Source organism: Odontesthes bonariensis, chromosome 7 (genome assembly GCF_027942865.1).
Source record: "Odontesthes bonariensis isolate fOdoBon6 chromosome 7, fOdoBon6.hap1, whole genome shotgun sequence".
NCBI classification, from domain to species: domain Eukaryota; kingdom Metazoa; phylum Chordata; class Actinopteri; order Atheriniformes; family Atherinopsidae; genus Odontesthes; species Odontesthes bonariensis.
The window spans coordinates 24,151,529-24,170,666 of NC_134512.1; the positions used below are offsets into that span (position 1 = coordinate 24,151,529).

At 42.3% G+C, this 19,138-nt stretch overlaps 1 protein-coding gene across 2 annotated transcripts in view; it reads left to right on the plus strand.

The window, feature by feature from the left end:
* Positions 1-19,138, plus strand: part of LOC142384197 (PDZ domain-containing RING finger protein 4) — a 131,598-nt gene that overhangs the window by 75,455 nt on the left and 37,005 nt on the right. Inside the window, exon 1 of one of the 2 annotated variants that reach the window (XM_075470252.1) lies at positions 2,765-3,131. The exons of the other annotated variant lie outside the window; for it this stretch is intronic. Coding sequence (XP_075326367.1) covers positions 3,063-3,131 — 69 coding nt within the window. The 5' untranslated portion in view covers positions 2,765-3,062. Of the gene's footprint in view, positions 1-2,764; positions 3,132-19,138 lie in introns of those variants that run through there. 2 annotated transcript variants of the gene reach the window in all.

A 19,138-nucleotide genomic window follows, 5' to 3' on the forward strand; every position in this document is an offset into this window, starting at 1 on the left:
CAAATGTCATTACTCGTAATAGAAGTTGATGGCAGCCACAGGTGTCTTGAAAAATGTGCACTACAGTGGAAGATAAAAATTGTTCACCGTCTTTAAAGTTCAGATGTAATGCACGTAAGCCTGTTGAACCAAATGCAGTAGACTATCGAACTGGTCCAACTTTCATGCGCCGTGTGATGGTTTGTGGAATCAATCCCAGGACAGGAAATCAATACAAATGCTATTAGTGGGGAATAATTATGATTTCATAGTCCACACTTGCAGTGTCCTGATCAGCTCTGTTTGTGTTGCTCTGTTTTGTGTACACGTGGTAGACAAGAGAGACAGAGTAAAAGTCTGTGAGTGCACTAGACAGGCATGTCTGAGGGCTCAAATGTTTACAAGTTAAGTAGCTCACTTAGCTTACGGTTATGCCTGCAGGTTTAAGGTGAGCTCAAATATCAGTCTGTGAGGAATGCAGTAAAAAAAAAAAAAAAAAAAAAGACGGCTCAAAATCTATCAAGTACACTGAGGTTAAATCTCTTCTCTGTTCCCCATGATATGAGGCTCATAACTGAGAATGAACACAACTGAGGAGCTGCTTCTTCCCGAGCGCGGAAAAGGACAGAGCGAATGATATACGATGGCCGGATAGGAGGAGAGAGTAACGGTTGGGAAGCCAAGAGGACACGAGAAGGAGACAGAGTAACTGTTTATCAATATGAAATACAGGTTTAATACACAATAGCTCCTTTCATTTTCTATATAAATGCTAAACAACACATATTATTAAGTTTCTTTCATCACTGACATCAATCATAACTTCCAAAGTGTCAAGGGACACACAGGAAGACAAATTACACAACCGGTAGAGCTTCACCTTATTAGAAAGTAAATAGTTTTATTGAATCTGAGTATAATGTGCCAATCTTGCCCTCGGGTTGCTCTGGAAATGCAGTCTCAGGTAAATTCACCCCGACACACTGTAAACCCAATGGCCATAAAGCACTTTGGAGCACCTTTTATTAGACTAAATGCTCTCCTCAAAGAGCATCCTTCAATCTGCATGTCCTGTTGAGGCACTGCTTGACCGTCGGCTGCTGGATCTGTCTCGCTTCACAGATGATGAGAGAGACCATTTGGGTGACCGATGAGCATCTCAACCTTTAGGGGTCATGGAGAGTATTACAGAGGTGATGGCGTTCCAGTCCTAAGACAATAGATTTTCAGTGTAACGTTTGGATTTCTTTGCAAAGGGGAGCATTGTATTTCACCCTTGGTGGTTTTACATTTTCCATCTCTGCTGACTGCAGGCAACTACATGGGCAGTGCGACTTGCTCACTCACACTTCATAGCTTCAGTCCTTGATATGCAATTTCAGAAGACAGCCTGTGAGTCACATTTTCTCTATAGTCCATTGTACCGCAAGCAAACAGCACCTCTGTTCATCAAATGCAGTATTATGCCTTAGCTCCGCAGTTGCCCAACAAGACTCTTTGATGTCAAATTGACACTTTAGTGAACAGCTCTTCATGGATTTGATATTGCCTGGCAACCGCAGAAAAACCCACTCCTTGTGGCTTCTTCAGGCTGAGGAGCGGCTGGTTTTGAAGACATGTTGGATGCTATAGAGGAAGAGGAAGGACGGTGGATGGCATTATTCATTATAGTGATGTTGCTTTCTGTTTGGCTTGCCTCCAGGCAGCAGAGCAAAATTAAAGCCCAGAAAATCGGATTATGGAGTCCCTTAGGGGTGGGATGCCCAGTAGCCAGCTGATGAGCGCTCATCCACCCCTAGCTGTACCCAGCACAGCCAGCCCTGCTGTTGGCTGGGAGGCCAATTTGTTAACAGTTATTGCTCGTTAGTGTAGCTTCCTGCTCATGAAAGGGAGTTCCAGAGCGGAGACAATAACCAAGGTCTATTGTCTCGCAATTATCACAGTTTGAGGGACCGCGGCGGTTGATGTATTGTCTCTCAAGTCTCTGGGTTTGCTGATTGCCAATTTGCTCTGAGGATGCCCATTATCAACCTCACCTGTGGTGCGTGAATCATGAATATGTAAAAAATGTACACTCTTCATCACAACTTGTCTGGGTCACCTCATCTTTTACTTGAAAGAAAGTTGTGTGCTGTAACATTCAAATAAACGAGCGGTATTTAGTCTTAAAAAAATCTGTATGTTGTAATGTGAGGATGAAGAAGGATCACAATGCTGATTCTCTTCATCGTAAGTCGGGCTGCACCTAACGCTTATTACCTTTATCTAGGCTTTGGTAAATGAATTCCTCATTTATCTGTCAATGATTTGCTCCAAAAATAGAAGAGTTCTTAAAATTTTTATTATCAGAAATTAAACAAGATATTCTATGCAATTACAGCTTCCTTTCATAAAGCAAATCAATTTTCACACAATACTCTCCGATGCAGGAACATTTGCACACAGCTGAGTGCCCACGAGCCCACAGTGTGCGATCTCTGTGCTGTCAGTGCTACCTTCGCTTCTCATCGGACCTGCTCACACAAAGGAGCTTATTGTGTAACTGTGCCTCGGTTTTAATCGAGCAGCGCTTCTGCCCCAACATACTCCTCTCTCTATGTCAGACTCCTCCCCTTCTCCCACCTTCCTCATGAATATCAGAGTGCTCTCCCTCATTATTCATGAGCTGTTATTGGCGTAGTCATGTGCGCCGAGACCGAGGAGGAAAAAGGGGGGGGGAGTGTCTCAGTAAACGAGAGTCACAACTCTGGTGGGTGAGCGTGTGTGTGTGTGTTTGGCTGAAATAGAGGGAGAGAGAAGACATCCCGGCTGATGCTGAAACGGCTCCTGCCACTTGTACCGCTGCTGAAGCTGCTGCCTCACACAACACATCTGAACCCTCTCGTTAGACTCAGCAGGAGCTTTCTGTTCCTCTAAGCTGGGGCTGTTTATGACTGTGAACGTGTGAATGGGACGCCTGCAAGAGATGCTCGCTAAGGAGTGACTGATGAGAACGAGTGCTCCAGTGTGGAGGGTGACCCCCTGTGTCCGTACCGCCACTGCTCGGGGAGATTTGGACGCCTGGCGTTTCCACGACGACTATAATGGGCTGCAATCTGTGCACTTTACAGAAGCGAGAGGAGCACTACAAGCTGCTGTATGAGATTGCACAGGTGAGCGCTGGCAGGGCTGACTGTGTTTTTTTGTTTTTTTTGGTTGTTGTTTTTTAAATTCTATGCATGCTGAGAAGAGAACAGTTTTGTTCCGGAGCTTTGTTGGCAGTGTTTTAAGGTAGATGATGGAAAAGGTTGGCATGAGGGATTAATGTGTAGAATGAAAGTGAGGCTGAATAATGGAGTGGTGGGGGCCTCTTACTCACCAACCAATGTGTTTTGAGTAATGAGCAGTTGCTTAGAGAGCAGCTAGTGTGCAGCCCATTCATCCTGCTGTACGAGCTGTGCTGAGAAAGCAAGTTTTTTTTTCTTTTTTCTTTTCTTTTCTCTTTGCACCTGACTGTTTGTTCCAGTTTCTTGCTGGGATGATGCTCACAATGTTTTGTTGAACATCTTCTGTATTTCATTAAGTCGTGGCACTTCTGTTGTCGCCATCACCCTGAAAGTCTTGTACCAACAGGTTTTGTCTTTCATTTCTTAGAGAAAACTTGATGGCCTTAATCTCTGCACAAATGCAGTATACAGTGATGCAAGTCTTAGACCTTGCACTGCACCATATATATCATTTCTAATGATATACAGTACTTTACTTTATTAGAATGACAACAGTACTGGACTTTTATACATTTAGAGATGAGTAGGCAAAGGACACTAAGTTACACACTGAGAGCAAGCCAAATAGATAAACAAGCATTTACCTAACCACCTCCTGTGTCCCCATCAGCCCTCTTTCTATGACAGGCTAATAGCTGTGAAGCTCTGTGCCTCCTGGAAGCGTACTCGTCCCCTCCCCTCCAGTAGTGCCTGCTTTCACGCCGTTGTGATCACAGCCTCATTACGCATTTTATTCAACCATCCTGTGCATTAATTAGTTGTGAAACATCTCTCTTTAGCCTTGTGAAGACATGGGATAAGAAGAAGCTGGTTAAAGTTGAGGCATTCAGCTCATTTGCGACTTGAGACGCTGTCAAACTCCGCTGATGGACATTTTCAGGAGGATTATGAAGTGCATTAAAGACTGGGAAAAAGTGCTTCAAGCGTCTAAAGAAGGTTTCATTCTCTCATGGTCTGTTACCATTTGCAAACAGACTGAAGTATCAAGGGATGCAGAAGGAGAGGAAGTTAGGGATTGCTGCACCTGCCTCCCCACAGAAGGTTCATAAAAAATAGTGCTGTCTTGGTACTTATCTTGGCTTTTGTGCCTCTCTTTGCAGCAGTTGATGAGTCAAATACTGTTGACTCCTTTGCTCGTGGTTTTGCAGAAGGGATCTGTATTTACCAAAACGGGGCCAGTCTCCAGGGCACAGTGAGCGCTGACAAAAGCTCTTCAGCATGTCTGTCCACCCACTGATACACTGAGCTGGTTTCAAGCGCGAGATGCAACATCAGCACCTGCTTCTGATCACCACTGTGGGAGGGAAGGTTATAGAGTGTGGAGGATAAAGACCGGGGTGGGAATAGAGAGTGAGCTGTTAAAGATGCAGAGTAAAAGGGAAATTAAGGAAGAAGAGAGAGAACAAGTGAATCATCATCAACACGGGGTAGGAATGAGAGGGAAAACCTACCTAAAAAAGAAGGAAAAAAACAGACATTTCCTCAGCCTTGTGTTCGCACATCCCTGCTTGTGCTTGTAGATGTCCTCTGAGAGAACAATAACAACAGAAAAAGCACTTCATTCTTGGCAGCAACACAGCAAATTCTGTTGGCAAATTCCAAAAACAACAGAACATGTGGAAAAGAAGAGGAAGAGGAACACAGAGAAGAATTTCCTTGGGTAGCGGTGCATTCCCTGCAGCTGCACGAGCATGTCACTAAGTCTTTGTCAGGAAAAGTGTGTTTTGACAATGGAAAGCTTTTCTCACTGCTCACACCACTGGCACTCTAATCCTCTTTCTTATATATCGTCTGTCTAGCTTGCTTAGCTATCCCCCCTCTCCACATGTTTTTTTTCTATCATTCTGAATACTTTCCTGTTTATTTGTCCTTTTTGTTCTGTTCGCCCATTGTTCAGAAACACACACACACCTAAACATATAGTCACACACGCACTTTCTACATGCAACGTCGGAGAATGTGTGTATGCAAATGAAGCGGAGGTGGCGTGCTGCTGCCACAGCGTGAATGACCAGCTATGTGGCAGGTGGATTTGAAGAGCAGGAGTCAGTCACAGGGGGTTGGTCAGCCACCTTCCGCTACTTCCTTTCACACCCAGAAACTATTTTGACACTCTCTCCGTCTGTCTGACCCCACAAGCTGTGGGAGATTTATTACTAGCTGGCTCCCCCTCTCGATCTCTGCTTTCTCACTTTCCTCCATTCTCGTGGCCGCAGGTGTTCAGCATGAAAATGTGTTCACCTTTCGAAGCTGGCCAGAAAAGCTATCTCACTGAGCTGACTTTTTTTTTTTTTGGATTTATTGAATCCAGTTTCTAGCCTGAACAAGAAGACAGAGGAACCTTTGTACAACCTCCCGCTCACTCACACTTGTCCGTCTATCTATCTTTGTCTTCCTGTCTTCTCTTTCTTTCTCTCTGTTTGATTCCACTTTTTGCTAATCCCCATTGATTGCATTACTTTCCACCTTTGCTCCAGCTGCTCTCCGCTGGATCCCACTCCAGTGAACCTTCCAGGGTCTATCTTGTAAGAACCATTTTCTTTTCATCTTTAGCCAGCAAGGATAAAAACTTGTTGAACCTATTTACTCACAGCTCATGAAATGTGATCTTTATTCAGACTTTTCTAGCTTTTAATGTGCAGTAGGCTAAGGACATATTTCCAGTCATACTGGAAGTTGATTCTCGATATGATCTGGGAGGGATTTTCAATTCCCATTGTGTCCATGAGCTCCCCCTTGTGAGTGTCACACATTGTCTGTGTATCTCTAAAAACCAATGACGTGTGGCTTTTCGAAGCCTAATTAGTGAGATGGCAGATGTTGATGAGAGGATCAATGCAGCATAGATAGTTACAATGAATTTTGCAGTGTGCTCATGCCTTAATGGTTTGTACTGTCTTTCAACAATATATGTATTTTTAACTTAACTGTCAAAGCTAATTTTGATGGGAAATGAATTTACCTCCTCACATCAAAGAGCAATTACCTTCCACATGTCATTATCCTGCTTCTTTTCCAATGAGCCAGGTTTTATTTTTTTGCTGGTAGAAGTTTAGAAATCAGCATGGCCAGTTTTGTAAGTTTTATTAGGCAGGAGAAGAATCACTTTCCACTGCATTTGAGAAATAAATGGAAAGCAGCTTCTCAGCTCAATGAGGCACAGCAGTCCCTGATAACTTGCTGATGCACATGAATGCGAATGAGGCACCCGCTGCACGCACGCACGCACGCACTCACTCACTCACTCACACAGCCGCAAATGTTTCTCCAGGAAACCAAAACCCAGTCTTAGTGAATATTCTAATATAAAACCTGAAAACTGTGTTCATGAATTTTAGAGTGCGACAGCGCTCAGGAAGTCGATTGCATTGTAATGGAATGTCAGAGATTAGCCACGTCACGTCGAACAGAGCAACAAGGTTGGCAGGACGGGACAGATGGATAACAAACAAACAAAAAAAATGCTGAAATTGATTTGTTCCTGAGGTGAAAGGCAATTCCCAGGAGGCCGGCTGCAATGGGAAGGATACTTAGGTTTTTTTTGTGCTAGCACCAGATGTGAAACCTGTAGACCAGAGAGGGCCCTTAGAAGGACATAGCTGACTTGCTGCTGCCGCCTCTTCAACACCACTGGCCATGTGTGTAATGGATGTCTAGTCAATAAAAGGTTAAAGAGCTATCAGAAAAGCCAGTCCTACTGAGCAAAAGGTTGGCAAGCTGCACCGAGCTGCCTGGACCATCACATACAGCAGAGTTCACATCTGTTTCTTCTGCTAAAGCAAAGCCAGTGATTTGCTTTTAGTATGAAAAGCTGCAATGTGTAAGAAGAGCTGGTTCAGCAGATTGGGGCTTTTTCTAAGTTTGTGCCACCAAAAAAGAGTTAGGGGGAAAGGAGGAAGCTAAAGTATACATGGTCTCATGCAAGTCTAAAAATCAGATAATCAGGTAATGTATTCACTGTCTAAGGCGTTCCACAACATTAAAAACACCCCACTCACAGGCAGAGCTGGGACTGTGCGTATAGGACAGATAACTGGATAGAGAGAAAGCCACACTTTATGATTATTTTGGTGGCGGAATTCAGCTGTTTTTGCGTCACATTTGCCAAACAGTCTGAAAAATGACTTAAGACTTACTTCTGAAGGAACACACAACACGAAGGCTTAAGGAATCACTGAGGTCACGTCAGTGCAGCCACAAGCAAAAAATGCCGGGTCCACCATATTTGCAACAAGAGCAAAACGCAGAAAGTAGCTTCTCCTCGATGCTTCTACTGTCTCCTTCTCCTAGCTTGTTCTAACTTCTCCTGTAGCTTGTGCTAGCTTCTCATTTCCTCATGTCCTAACAGCTCATGAAAAGTCTTTAAAGCCCCACCCTGCAAGTGGTCTGGTCTGCAAGTGGATCGCTTGATCCATTCTTCTACGTGGAGGATACGAGCTATCTGAGCTCAGCTTTCTTAGAAGTTAGGTGATGCGCAACTAATTTAAAATACAGAGAAAACCACTTTAAAGTGGAACTTTAATATCTTTGGCTTAAGACCGTTTCAATTTCTTTAGGAAATTGCAATCTGCGTCTTTAACGATTATGTGACATTGTAGTGAACTGACTAATTGAGGAGGTAACCAGCTGATTAAACATTTTTTTAAGTCTACTGTGCTGTGGAAATTTACAGTAAAGAAAGATGCCTCTGGTCCCAGCAGCTCTCCTACTTCCCTCTTTTATGAGTCCTTCTTATGCCCCTGAAACATGTGCCTGTGACGGCTTTGCAGGTACATTAAGGCTGTTGAACCTTGCACTAATGCTCCCAGACCACATCTTCAGCACTGTCTCCAGACAGTTAGCTGCAAATGTTCTCATCCATCTTCTTGTCCCCATTATATTGTTTTTTTTTCTGTTTGGATTTAAGATGCCCCTCAACCATTAAGATTGAAAGGAGTGAAGAAAAGAGGGGGAGGAGAGAAAATGTGCTGCTTGACTGATTCTGTGTCCACCCTGGAAATATTAACCTGAAATATAATCTGTTTTTTTTTCGGTGCTGCTTTTACAATTTCAAACAAATGGACAGATGACCACACACAAATCCTCCTTATGCCTAAGTAATATGAAATACCCATATTTCTGAGTCAGCTCTGTCCCCATCATCAGCTCTAATGCTTATCCTGTCTGGAGGTTTCCAGAGGCTGAAATTTAGATCAAAATATGCTGAGATGATCTTTTTCAACTCAGGCTCTTTACATAGGAGCATTATTTACCTCCTCACTCTATAGTTCCCCTCTCAGCGTCTAATGCTATTTCCACACACTGTTGCATAACCAATGCCTCACGCTGAATTGGTAATTGGAGATTTCATAGTCTCATTTTCTGTGAATCACACATTCAATTGCATGACTGCTTCGATTATGGTCTGATTTCAGTGGTTCATATTGGGTTTTTTTTCAATCCAGTGTCATAGATAAGGGCAAATTAAAAAGATAATTAAAATCCAGACCACATGTTTTGGCTCAGAGAGATGGATACACACAATGCCACAATTGCCCTGAGACATGAAGTCGGTGGGTTTTATCAGTCAGTCCACAAAATTTCACTGTGGAGGAGCAGAAGGGATTTAAGAGGGAGTTGATAAATTGACCTTTTCCTTTTCATGAGTTTCTTATCTCAATAAGAAGCCAGCTGACCTTTTCAGCCACGTATCAAGCCTCCGGACTTCTTCGTTGTCCTCTAACAACTCTCCAACCCAACACGAGCATTGCTCTTCAGAGTCAGGTTTTATCTCCTGTGTTTGCCTGCATTTCTTCCTATTTCTTTCCATTTTCTCACAGCTGCCGCCAAGAAAGAGTCACACAAACAAGCCATGGCATACTATTTCCCTTTGGGCAAGTAAAGCTGTTTCAGAGAATACACATCTGTACATCTCCTGGGTGTTAGATTTTTCTTTTGGCTGTCTGTTATTTAAAGGCAGTTAAACTAGGACTGTCATAGCGATGTATCATCCAGTGGACATGCACAGACACAAAACCAGTTACTGATGCAAGAAAAGTCTTAGAGAACATTAACATACCCCTTCCTTTTGACAATATCACCTTGGGATAAATGTAATCTCCCTGTGCTACTTACTGGGTCAGTCTCACTTAGATGAGGATGATCTCAGAGTGGCGTCATTTGTGAGTAATATTTAGCTTCATCTTGGTGCATGTTTTACACTCACACTCTCATCAAGATCAAAGCCCATAAACTTCTTTCAGACCTCAGGAGCATCGGAGAAAATGAACTGCATGCCTTAGATTCTCAATGTTAATCCCCCCTGAACCACACATCTATTTAATGAATCAAACCCAAATGAAGATGAGTCGTTTGTGGTGTGTGTAGAGCTGGGAAAGAGCATGTTACTGTGGCTTGGAGGGAATAAAATATTGTCTGGCCCAGTCTTTTTATTTGTTACCGTATCCCTGCCAAGGAAAGCAAAGGACAAAGGAGGCATCATTTTTTTCCCTCATTACTATTATCCGTGACTTGATAACTCAGGACATGACATTATGCATTTCAAAACAGCTTTTTTACCCTTTGCACACAGTGTGTAAGGTATGTGCAAGTGTGGCTGTTTATGGAAACATCAGTATGTGTGCACAGTGCTTACATACGCAGAATTGTTTGTCTCTGTCTAAACTAGTTTGTGTCTGTGTCCATTTGCAGCCAGTGTGTGTGTGTGTGTGTGTGTTGTATGCAGTATTTTGGACTGTCAAATTACGCTCTCAACTTTTGTGTGTGTGTTTGTGTATTATGTATAGAGTGCGAACAGACCTGACAGCTTGTGCTGTTCACTGCAAACATTGGTGAAAACAAAGAGCAATGGGATACACACAAGGGGCTGTGCATTTGCATCCAGGGTGCCTCTTAGCTGATTATCTGTGTTTAAGCAGACAGAAGGGCCCTCATTAATTTCTTGCCGTTCACGTGAATGCATTTTCCTGTCGCGTTCCAATTAGAGAATATTGTGTGATGGGATGGATTTCTGCTAAAAACACAGTTCATTCATCAACACAGCGATTTCTGTGCAGAAAGGACATCTGTTTCTGGAATCTGGAATCTGAAGCAGCTGACAGGAGATGGGGGTGTGTGGTTTAGTTTCTGGTGTCGTGGCACTTTTAGTTGCATTTAGAACTGTTGTTTTTTTTTAAAACGGCCACAAACCTTTAATACTGTACACACAGAAACTTTTATTTATTCTCAGATGCCTGGCACTGGTGTATTTGAGTCATCTCCACCATATTGTATCAGTCGAGCTTATAGGTATCATAGCGCTAAACTTCTACTACTAACTCATTATGATTAAAGGACAAAGACACAATAATGGAGGTTGGCACACGTTCAGCGGTATCTGGGATTAACAACCTACAATCACTGTCACATGCCCTGAGCTGAAGAAGGCAGAGCTCCCTGTCACTGTAGGGGATCTCTTTTGAGTGACAAGAATCGGAAAGTTTTCAATCCCATATACAGCTAAACACAAGCCTGTCTTCATCCAGAGCATCGTTTTCCAAATGTGATCAGGGATTTCACCCACATTGAATACAGTCTTTTCCCTCAGTGCAAAATGTAAATCGCTGACAGATCAACAAGAAGCCTCTGGCTTTGTAAAGACTGATTTCCTCACCAAATAATGACGTCATTCCTTCTCTGTGATTGTTGTAACAAAAGTCTCTGTCTTGTGGCGGCTGCATACACGTTTGAGAAAGTGAATCTCTACCTTTGAAATGCCAAGACCCAGCTTTTAAAGCTAGATGGCAGAGTTGAGTACAGAGCGATCAACTGGACACAACCTTCCATTTTTAACTCATAAAAGGGAATGTGAAACCGCTGACCCTCATGCAAGAGATTGCTTATTTGAAACCTGCTCACTCCTTGCACTTTTCTATTTTGAACCTCAAACAATTATTTACTTTTCTCCTGATTTTTATCCACCAGAGGTTATGATTAGAAGGTAAAGGTACACGGTTACGATTAGAATTGACGTACATGGTTGGGTATCGATTTGACAAAATACATAGTTAAACAGTTGCAAAGAATCTACAAGGTTACAGCTTTTACATTTGACTATTGATAGGTCAAAATTTGTACTATCACGTGAACGCTGCCCAACAGAAAATAACAGGCAAGGGATACACTGCCTACTTACAATTTAGAAGCATAGTTTGTGCACTTCTACATTTTGGAGATGTGAACAGACTTTCATATAAAACTGGGCTTGTCCATTTTCCTCTAATGAATAAACATCATTCTTCACCCATAAAAGCATCCCTGAAATGTTTTCATCTATTATGTTGCAGCTTCATTTATGATTTATGATTTATTTTGAATAATGCATCTTTAACATTTAAACAAACACCAAAAAAAAGAAGTTTTCATATTAATTTTGAGTTCAAGCTGCGTGACTTTTTGGTGATTTTTCATATATTATATAGAAATGACATTAATTCTTTACAAAAAAGTTTCCAGTTAAGGTGATAAATAATCATTCTACTTATATACTACAGCTAAGTGCCAAGCACTGTTGTCAAAGATCTGAGTTGACTTGAGGCTGGGCAGATGGTTGAAGTCAATGTCTTTCACACGAGGCATACTAAAATAAGAATTTCAACAGCAATGCTGATTCTCATTGTGATGAACTGTGTGCGTCTTTTACTTCATGACATCAGAAAAAAATTCATAAACACTTTCTGAAATCATGACGATATCATGGCACTGAGAGTTAATATAGACGGAGCTCATGGTGACTTAATCTTAAACAAAAATGCCACTATTAGTGGAACTTAACATCTTATATATAATTTTTTTCAGGAATTGATTGATCAGATTGAATCATGTGCATCTTTATATTTTCCAGTGCTGCTGGATTCTAACACAATTAAAGGATAAGACCGGTTTTTTGACATTGGGCCCTTGATTTCACATTATAACATGATGTTCTACTCACCCCTGCTTGTTGTTGAACATTTGGAGCTGTTCCGAAGATATTCGAGAGGCGTCTGGCTGCTCTCTTGAGATATTCGGCCATGAAACGGTTTCCTATGGGCAAGCTTATACAGGCACAAACTATGCTGTTTATAATTTATTAATTACTGTACATTAGCACTGATAACGTGGAGGTGCGTCGCTTACTTAAAAAAATCCGGGTTACTGTCATTTTGATTTTTTTGTCGTAAAGTGGGTGTTACTGACGTCCTCGTCGTGCTACTGCCACACACAGCCCACAGACCTGCTGCCTATTTATTCATTCGGCTAAAATTCAAAATTAGTAACCCGGATTGTTTTTAAGTAAGCGACGCACCTCCACGTTATCAGTGCTAGTGTACAGTAATTAATAAATTATAAACAGCATAGTTTGTGCCTGTATAAGCTTGCCCATAGGAAACCGTTTCATGGCCGAATATCTCAAGAGAGCAGCCGGACGCCTCGCGAATATCTTCGGAACAGCTCCAAATGACCAACAACAAGCAGGGGTGAGTAGAACATCATGTTATAATGTGAAATCAAGGGCCCAATGTCAAAAAAACGGTCTTATCCTTTAAGTCCTATTTTTGCACCTGGAAAAATGAGAGGGAACCTGACGATATACATATGCTTTCTCTTATCTGTATCGTACAATGCACAAAGCATCCAGTCCCCCCCCCGCACACCCAAGTTTAAGGTATCTGCTCCAACATCGCTGGCGACATTTGAAGAAATAAACACGATAGTGTCAGGGCAGGGGCTGCCATATATATTCAATAAAAAGATGTGACAAAGCCTCGAGTTCATGTGCCAGAATCTTCCGCTGACGGGTCTTTTTAACTTTGTTAGCCAGCTTTCCTGCTCTCCTTTTCTATCGTTATTTTTGCTTTTGTTTTCTAGCCTTTGAGTGACTTCTTGGACTCAGCTGTGGCTGGTCGGTGGCAGGTCTGCGTGTGTGTTCATGCATCCAAATACTCGCTCACCTTTGCGAGTGAACGACTGCTGCCGGCGCAGGTCAGATGATCATTCCGTGCATGTGTGTTGGGGGTGGAGGACGTTTGGTGTTGGAGGGGGAGTGACACAAAGCCCCCCTGGGTGAGGCAGCCATGCTGGGTGTCACTCCACAGGTCAGCAGGCACCCCCTGCACCTCCCATGATAAGCTCTGCCTGACAGCCATTTGATGGGAAGGGTGACATACACACACCTCCCCGCTCCACAGCTCACAGGGCCTGGCTCTGGTGAGGGAAGCGATAAGAGGCTCTGAGAATGTATCATTCCTAAAGGTTCAAAACACGAGGAGCCAGTTACATCCGGTATTTTCATCCAGTAGTCAAATAACCCACCCTTAGCCTTAGTGTGTTGTCTTTTGATTAACAGAGCTTGAGGTGCTCTGTTTTTCAGGCTGAAACATGATGATTGTATAAGTCCAGTGTGTCGAGCCGTGCTGTGGCTTCATTGTTGCCACTGCCGTCGCACTGACACACTGACACACTTACAAAGCCCTCGCTTTTAATGAGCTGCATTTGAAATGAGAGCATCGCAGCAGCGTTGTTAAAACTCTCCCTCAAAAGAAATCAATGTCTCATCAATGTAGGGTGAGTTTCAGTTGACACCGCGGTGTAAATGTAATTTAATTGGATTGCAAAATCTATTTAAAAGTCCAACTGCATTACAAATGTAAGTAAGCATGTGTATATTGATTTACACAATGGGTTTCATTTAGCACGGTCTTGTAAATGTTCTCTCCATATGACACGTCTTGGTTATCTCATCAGATGGCAAAGTGAAATGTATCATTTTTGACTCGAGTAGACTTCATTTTGTATTAATTAATGTGAGAAGATGTGAACGAGAAAAACATTTTTACAACACGACGCACTGTTGTGAAACAGCAGCTCACAGAAGTTCACAGAAGATAGAGGATGCAATGCTTGTGAGCTTGGAATGGTGACCGTGTTTTCTCCCCCGCAGCACTGCAGTCAACCCAGCACCTCCTACACATCCAGATCTTCTCACACTCAGCTCTACTTCCTCACAGTCTCAACACTAGAAGGCAGACTGACAGAGGGGAGGAGTGTAGGGGGGCAGGCACCTGCCCTATTATTTCCTTGTTGTGCAGAAACATAATGCTGCATTTGGGGATTGATTTAGTAAGGGCTTGTAGTGTTTTAACCCCGCTACACAACCTCGGAATGCTTGGGTGCAACCCAAACTCACAATTTTACATACATCCTCAGTCATAATGGTACTATATGTTGCTGCAACTTGGCAAATAATAGAACAAGTGCCTGCCAAAGCAAGTTTTATCTGCCAATATTTTTTATACTCGTTTTAGTAGCTGTCTTTTTTAATAATACAATAGACTCATTCATATTGTAAGCCCACATTGCGGTGGCCTTGTGCTATATTTTTTTTGTTTGTTTCACCAGACTAAGCTTCACTGTATAGTCTCAGTTTTGAACTTTTTCATACTTGGGGTGAGGTTACTTCGTCCTACGTGGTTTGAATCCCTCATAATCTGGCATTCTTACGTGAGAGCAGTTTTCCATCCAAAATATGATCAAGTAGTAATTACCAATTCACTTGATGCCTCCCAGAGATTGACAGGCAGTTTGATGTGTCCTCAGCCGTTGCGTTTGACTGTCAGGGGAAGAAGGGAAGACCTGAAAGATAAAGCACTAATCATGCACGTTCCAGTATCTTATGAGCCCTGAGTGGTAACTGATGGGATGACATTGCACGGTGAGATATTTTCTTAGGCAAGCGGCCTTATCCTTGTGCATACGATGATGAAGTTGAATATGTAGCTAGATTTTGATGAAGAACCACCAGCGTGCCCAGTTTTGATTGGTACTTAGCAGGTGTAAATAAGAAAATTACTTGTGCTACCTTCAGAAAGGCAGTGGTGGGTACAGTGCTCCACTTCCAAACCTATTCATGTCTGTGTGTTACGTGATGTGGGTTTGCTATCCGTGCAGGCTGTGCTGGAGTTAGGTAAGTGAAGAAGTGTAACTTTCTTGCCCTGAGGATAGCATGAGCCCGTACCCTTGGTGAAACTATGCAGCCTTATTTATTTGTTTCAAACAAAGTTAATGGAAACATGTCTGATTCATAATTCTTTTTGGGGGATTTATTTGAAACATCACTTAAGACTTTGCTTCTCTGTTGAGTACAAAGTTATTTCCATTGAAAGGAGACAGTTGTCAAATATCTTTTTGTTGAGGCCATCTCGTTTAAAACAGTACTGTATGGATGGACCTCTGAACACATCCTTTGTGTCTCCGGAATACCTCGAGAAGAGTGCAAAATGACAAAATTGATGAGAAAGACATTGTCCGCTAAAAACTGAGATATGATTAAGGGGTAAAGGATGATTGAAAGCACTATCCTTCATACAACTAATACATCATGGTGTGTATGAGCTGGAAGATTTTTTTTTTTAACATTTCTCAGTATAACCTCTTTAAAAGTCAGGAGATGATGGCTCTAAGTCAGCATGAGCCAAACTAACAGTAGAGATACTATTTTTAAAATCCATTTTACACTCGGTGAATGTGCACCTTCGGTACATGTTGATTTGATTGTCCTCTGGAGTGAACTGTGAGCGTGTGCCAGAGACACAGATCGAGACAGACGAGCCAGAGACAGGATTATGTCAGGGGGCCACAGAGTGGTAGTCCATTAGTGTCATCGGCACGTCACTAACTCTGAGTGTCAGCGGACCATGTCAGTTTCTCAGCACTGCTTGTCAAATGTGAGGTGGGAGTGGCCGCTGTCAACACGCAGACTTGCTGAGACAGTGAGTGACCAGTGCCAGAAGACCACAGTGAAGTCCCAAAACTTGCTCAAGTCAAGTTGTAGGTCTAAAAGAGATGCTTTATTTAATGGTAAACCAGCCTGGCATTAAACCTCTGATATTTACTCGTGATTGCTTCCATTTAATAGTGAAAGCAGTTTAACAAAGTGAATTTGATTTGGAGGCAGCTGTTGAGGTTGAAGCTGCCTGAGGGGATTAACACAGAGTTAATCAATAAAAGAACACCCTTTTTTTCGATACTTCGTGCATTTTAGACTGTTTGTGAATTAATCAATAGCTGAGTATGTTTAGGGAGAGATGAAGAGAAGGGGATGGGATGAGGATGGGTGAATTCCTCCACCTGAGGGATGCTCTTCATTGTGGAACTGACAGGCAGCTGAGAATTGGAAAAGAAAAAAAGGCAAATACCATTTGAGGTGGTGTTCCAGTGTGTTTGTGTTATCTTATTGTGTGTGTTGGTTTCTTTCCATGTCAAAACATGGGTTTTCAGTTCTGCACTAGATCTACCTGCACAAGGGAAAGAGTTGTATTTCAGGAAACATCTAGTCTGGAAATATCCTGGCAGCTTGGGGAAACTATCACACTCGCCTGTTTCCTTGCGCAGGAACGAATTTGGCAGTCCCACAACTGAGGGAGTTCCGTTTCCTATCTGTCTTTCTCGGACACGTCTACACTGCAGCTAACACCTCAACGATGGCCCCAGGTGAATCTGTGATATATAAGCCCTCTTGTATGAGAAAATGGCCAGTCAAGGATAAAGTCTGCCACCTTGGAAAATAACTCTCTCTCTTGCCGCTGTGATTTACTGAAAACATTTTTAAAAAAATCACATATATTTTCCCTAAAGCAAGCAAGGTGAATGTTTAAAAAGCTTGTTGGCATTTTGGACGAAGTTGAACTTTATGCTCTGCATGCGGAACACTTGTAATATAAACCACCAGAGGGACTGGCATTCTCTTCTGGGGACATAATCTTTCTGAGGTGAAAAAAAATCAATCTGTATGATTTAGAAACAAAGGATGTGTCTGAATAATTGTTTTGCTTCTGCAACTTACTAGAATAAAACACGTGTATAATTATAACAAGACTGCTTTTTTGTTTGTCTGATGGTCTGGCAGTTGATTAGATGCAGCCAATTCCCCCAATATATGTCTGTCTATGGAGGAACGGAGATCTGTGAGGTTTACCCACTTGTCTTGGACTGTATCTATAGCAACAGATACAATAAATATATGGAAATGAAGACTTGGGTGGCATTGGACCTCAGCTGAGGTTCACATCCCACCTCCTACAAACAGTTAACATCTGTTGATTAAGTTTTAATTAACAAAGCCATAAAGATCATTCTTGCCTGACCCAAATCAAGAATAAGTGTAATAACTTGATTATGAAGAGGCTTAGAAACTGCTGAAATTGGCAATGAAAAACTTGTTTGGGAATCTGGACTTTTAAAAAAGAAGCAAATAGTACAACCCTCTGTGGACAACACAGGTATGACATGTGCAAGCCAGAGCAACAGACCTATAAGAACAATCTTTTAAAATGACAATTTAAGTCACAATTCCATAAAAACTAAAGCCATGGCTCTTTGCTGACAATCATACTGTATCCACATGCATCTATACATCTGCACCCTCTGAGCTGTTAATTGTCTGTGTCTGGTTTAAATGTGTGAAACGGAGTGAGAGAGAGGAAACCAAAAAGTGCCAGATGTAAACAGGTTTTAACAGGTTGCCCCTCTGCTGCTTGGGACCAATTAGCATTTGTCATGACCAACTTCCATCCTGCACCTGTCTGTGTATGCTTTCAATACGCATTTTGTGTTCACTTGCAATATGGCTCATATTTTATTAGCATCTCTAATTGTCTCCATCTTTAGACCTCCTCTGCTCTCCAAGTCATAGAATTGTTATCTGAAAAATCACAGTGCAACAGACGCTTTGCTCCCAAGCAGTTGCGCTCATCTAATTATAAAACACTAGGTAAACGCTGAGCAGATGCCCTCCACCAATCCCTATACCCTCCCCTTCACTGCTCTCCAATTGAGAGAGCCATTTGGTCTCATTCTAGTGTTACATTGGCTCCACATGGAATGGTGATCCTTGCCAAGTTGCTGCCGTGGTATAAACGGACCTAATCGCACGCCAACTCTGCATACTGTCCGGAAGACAAGAACAAAAGGACTTCTACTTTAGTGTAAGTGGTTTCTTACCCCGCTGTGGTGCCTGGGTCCTCAGCTTATGGTGTATAGATTAAGAGTTTGTGTCTGCAAGAACGCTTGAAAGTGCCACTGTCAGAGGAGGCCTTGTTACTTTTTAATGACTAAAAGCTGTAGTGGCCTTGCACAGACACAAAAAACAAAAGAGACTAGATGGTATTGTGTCACATGCAGCAAAGCGGGACCTATGACCTTGTGCAAATTCGCTTTGTTTTTAAGTTAGTCTTGAAATAACCTCCTGTGTGAACAGCTTGTTTTGAATTTTGTTTCCTGTAAACTTGTTTCAGCGCTTTTCTTTTTCTAACAGTGTTTCTTCCGTTAGTTTTTGCTATAACATGCTTCTTGCAAATGCTGTAGCATCCCTTGATTACACTATTTGATTTCTTAGAGCTGATTTCAGCATCAGCCTGTCCTCAGAGCTTTTCAATCAGAGCTTGAAAACACGAATTGTTCATCTTCAGTGAGAGTTTTTTGGTTTGTGGCCTCTGGAAATGCAGTAGTAATTGATGGTTGTTGTTTGTATTTATTGTTGTGGCCCTTGTTGTGATGTGATGGCAAATGTATGCCCGAATGATTATGACGAGCAATACTGGCAGCAGCTATTGGAACTTAAAGATGACGTCAACTTCCGAGAAGAGCCAAACTTCAGTCTTAGCAACATCTCGTGAAATCATGCAGAGAATATTGATAATCCAAGCAGAACATATTATGTTGCATTAACCTACTGTTGTGGAAAAGTGGCATTTGTTTATTAAGCTTTTTTTTTTAGGCTCCATGCTGTCCCTTCTCCTCTTCCTCCAGAGTTCACTTCTTTCTCCTGGCTTCATTACTCCTCATATCACACACTCTGAGCTGGGGAGGCAGAGCAG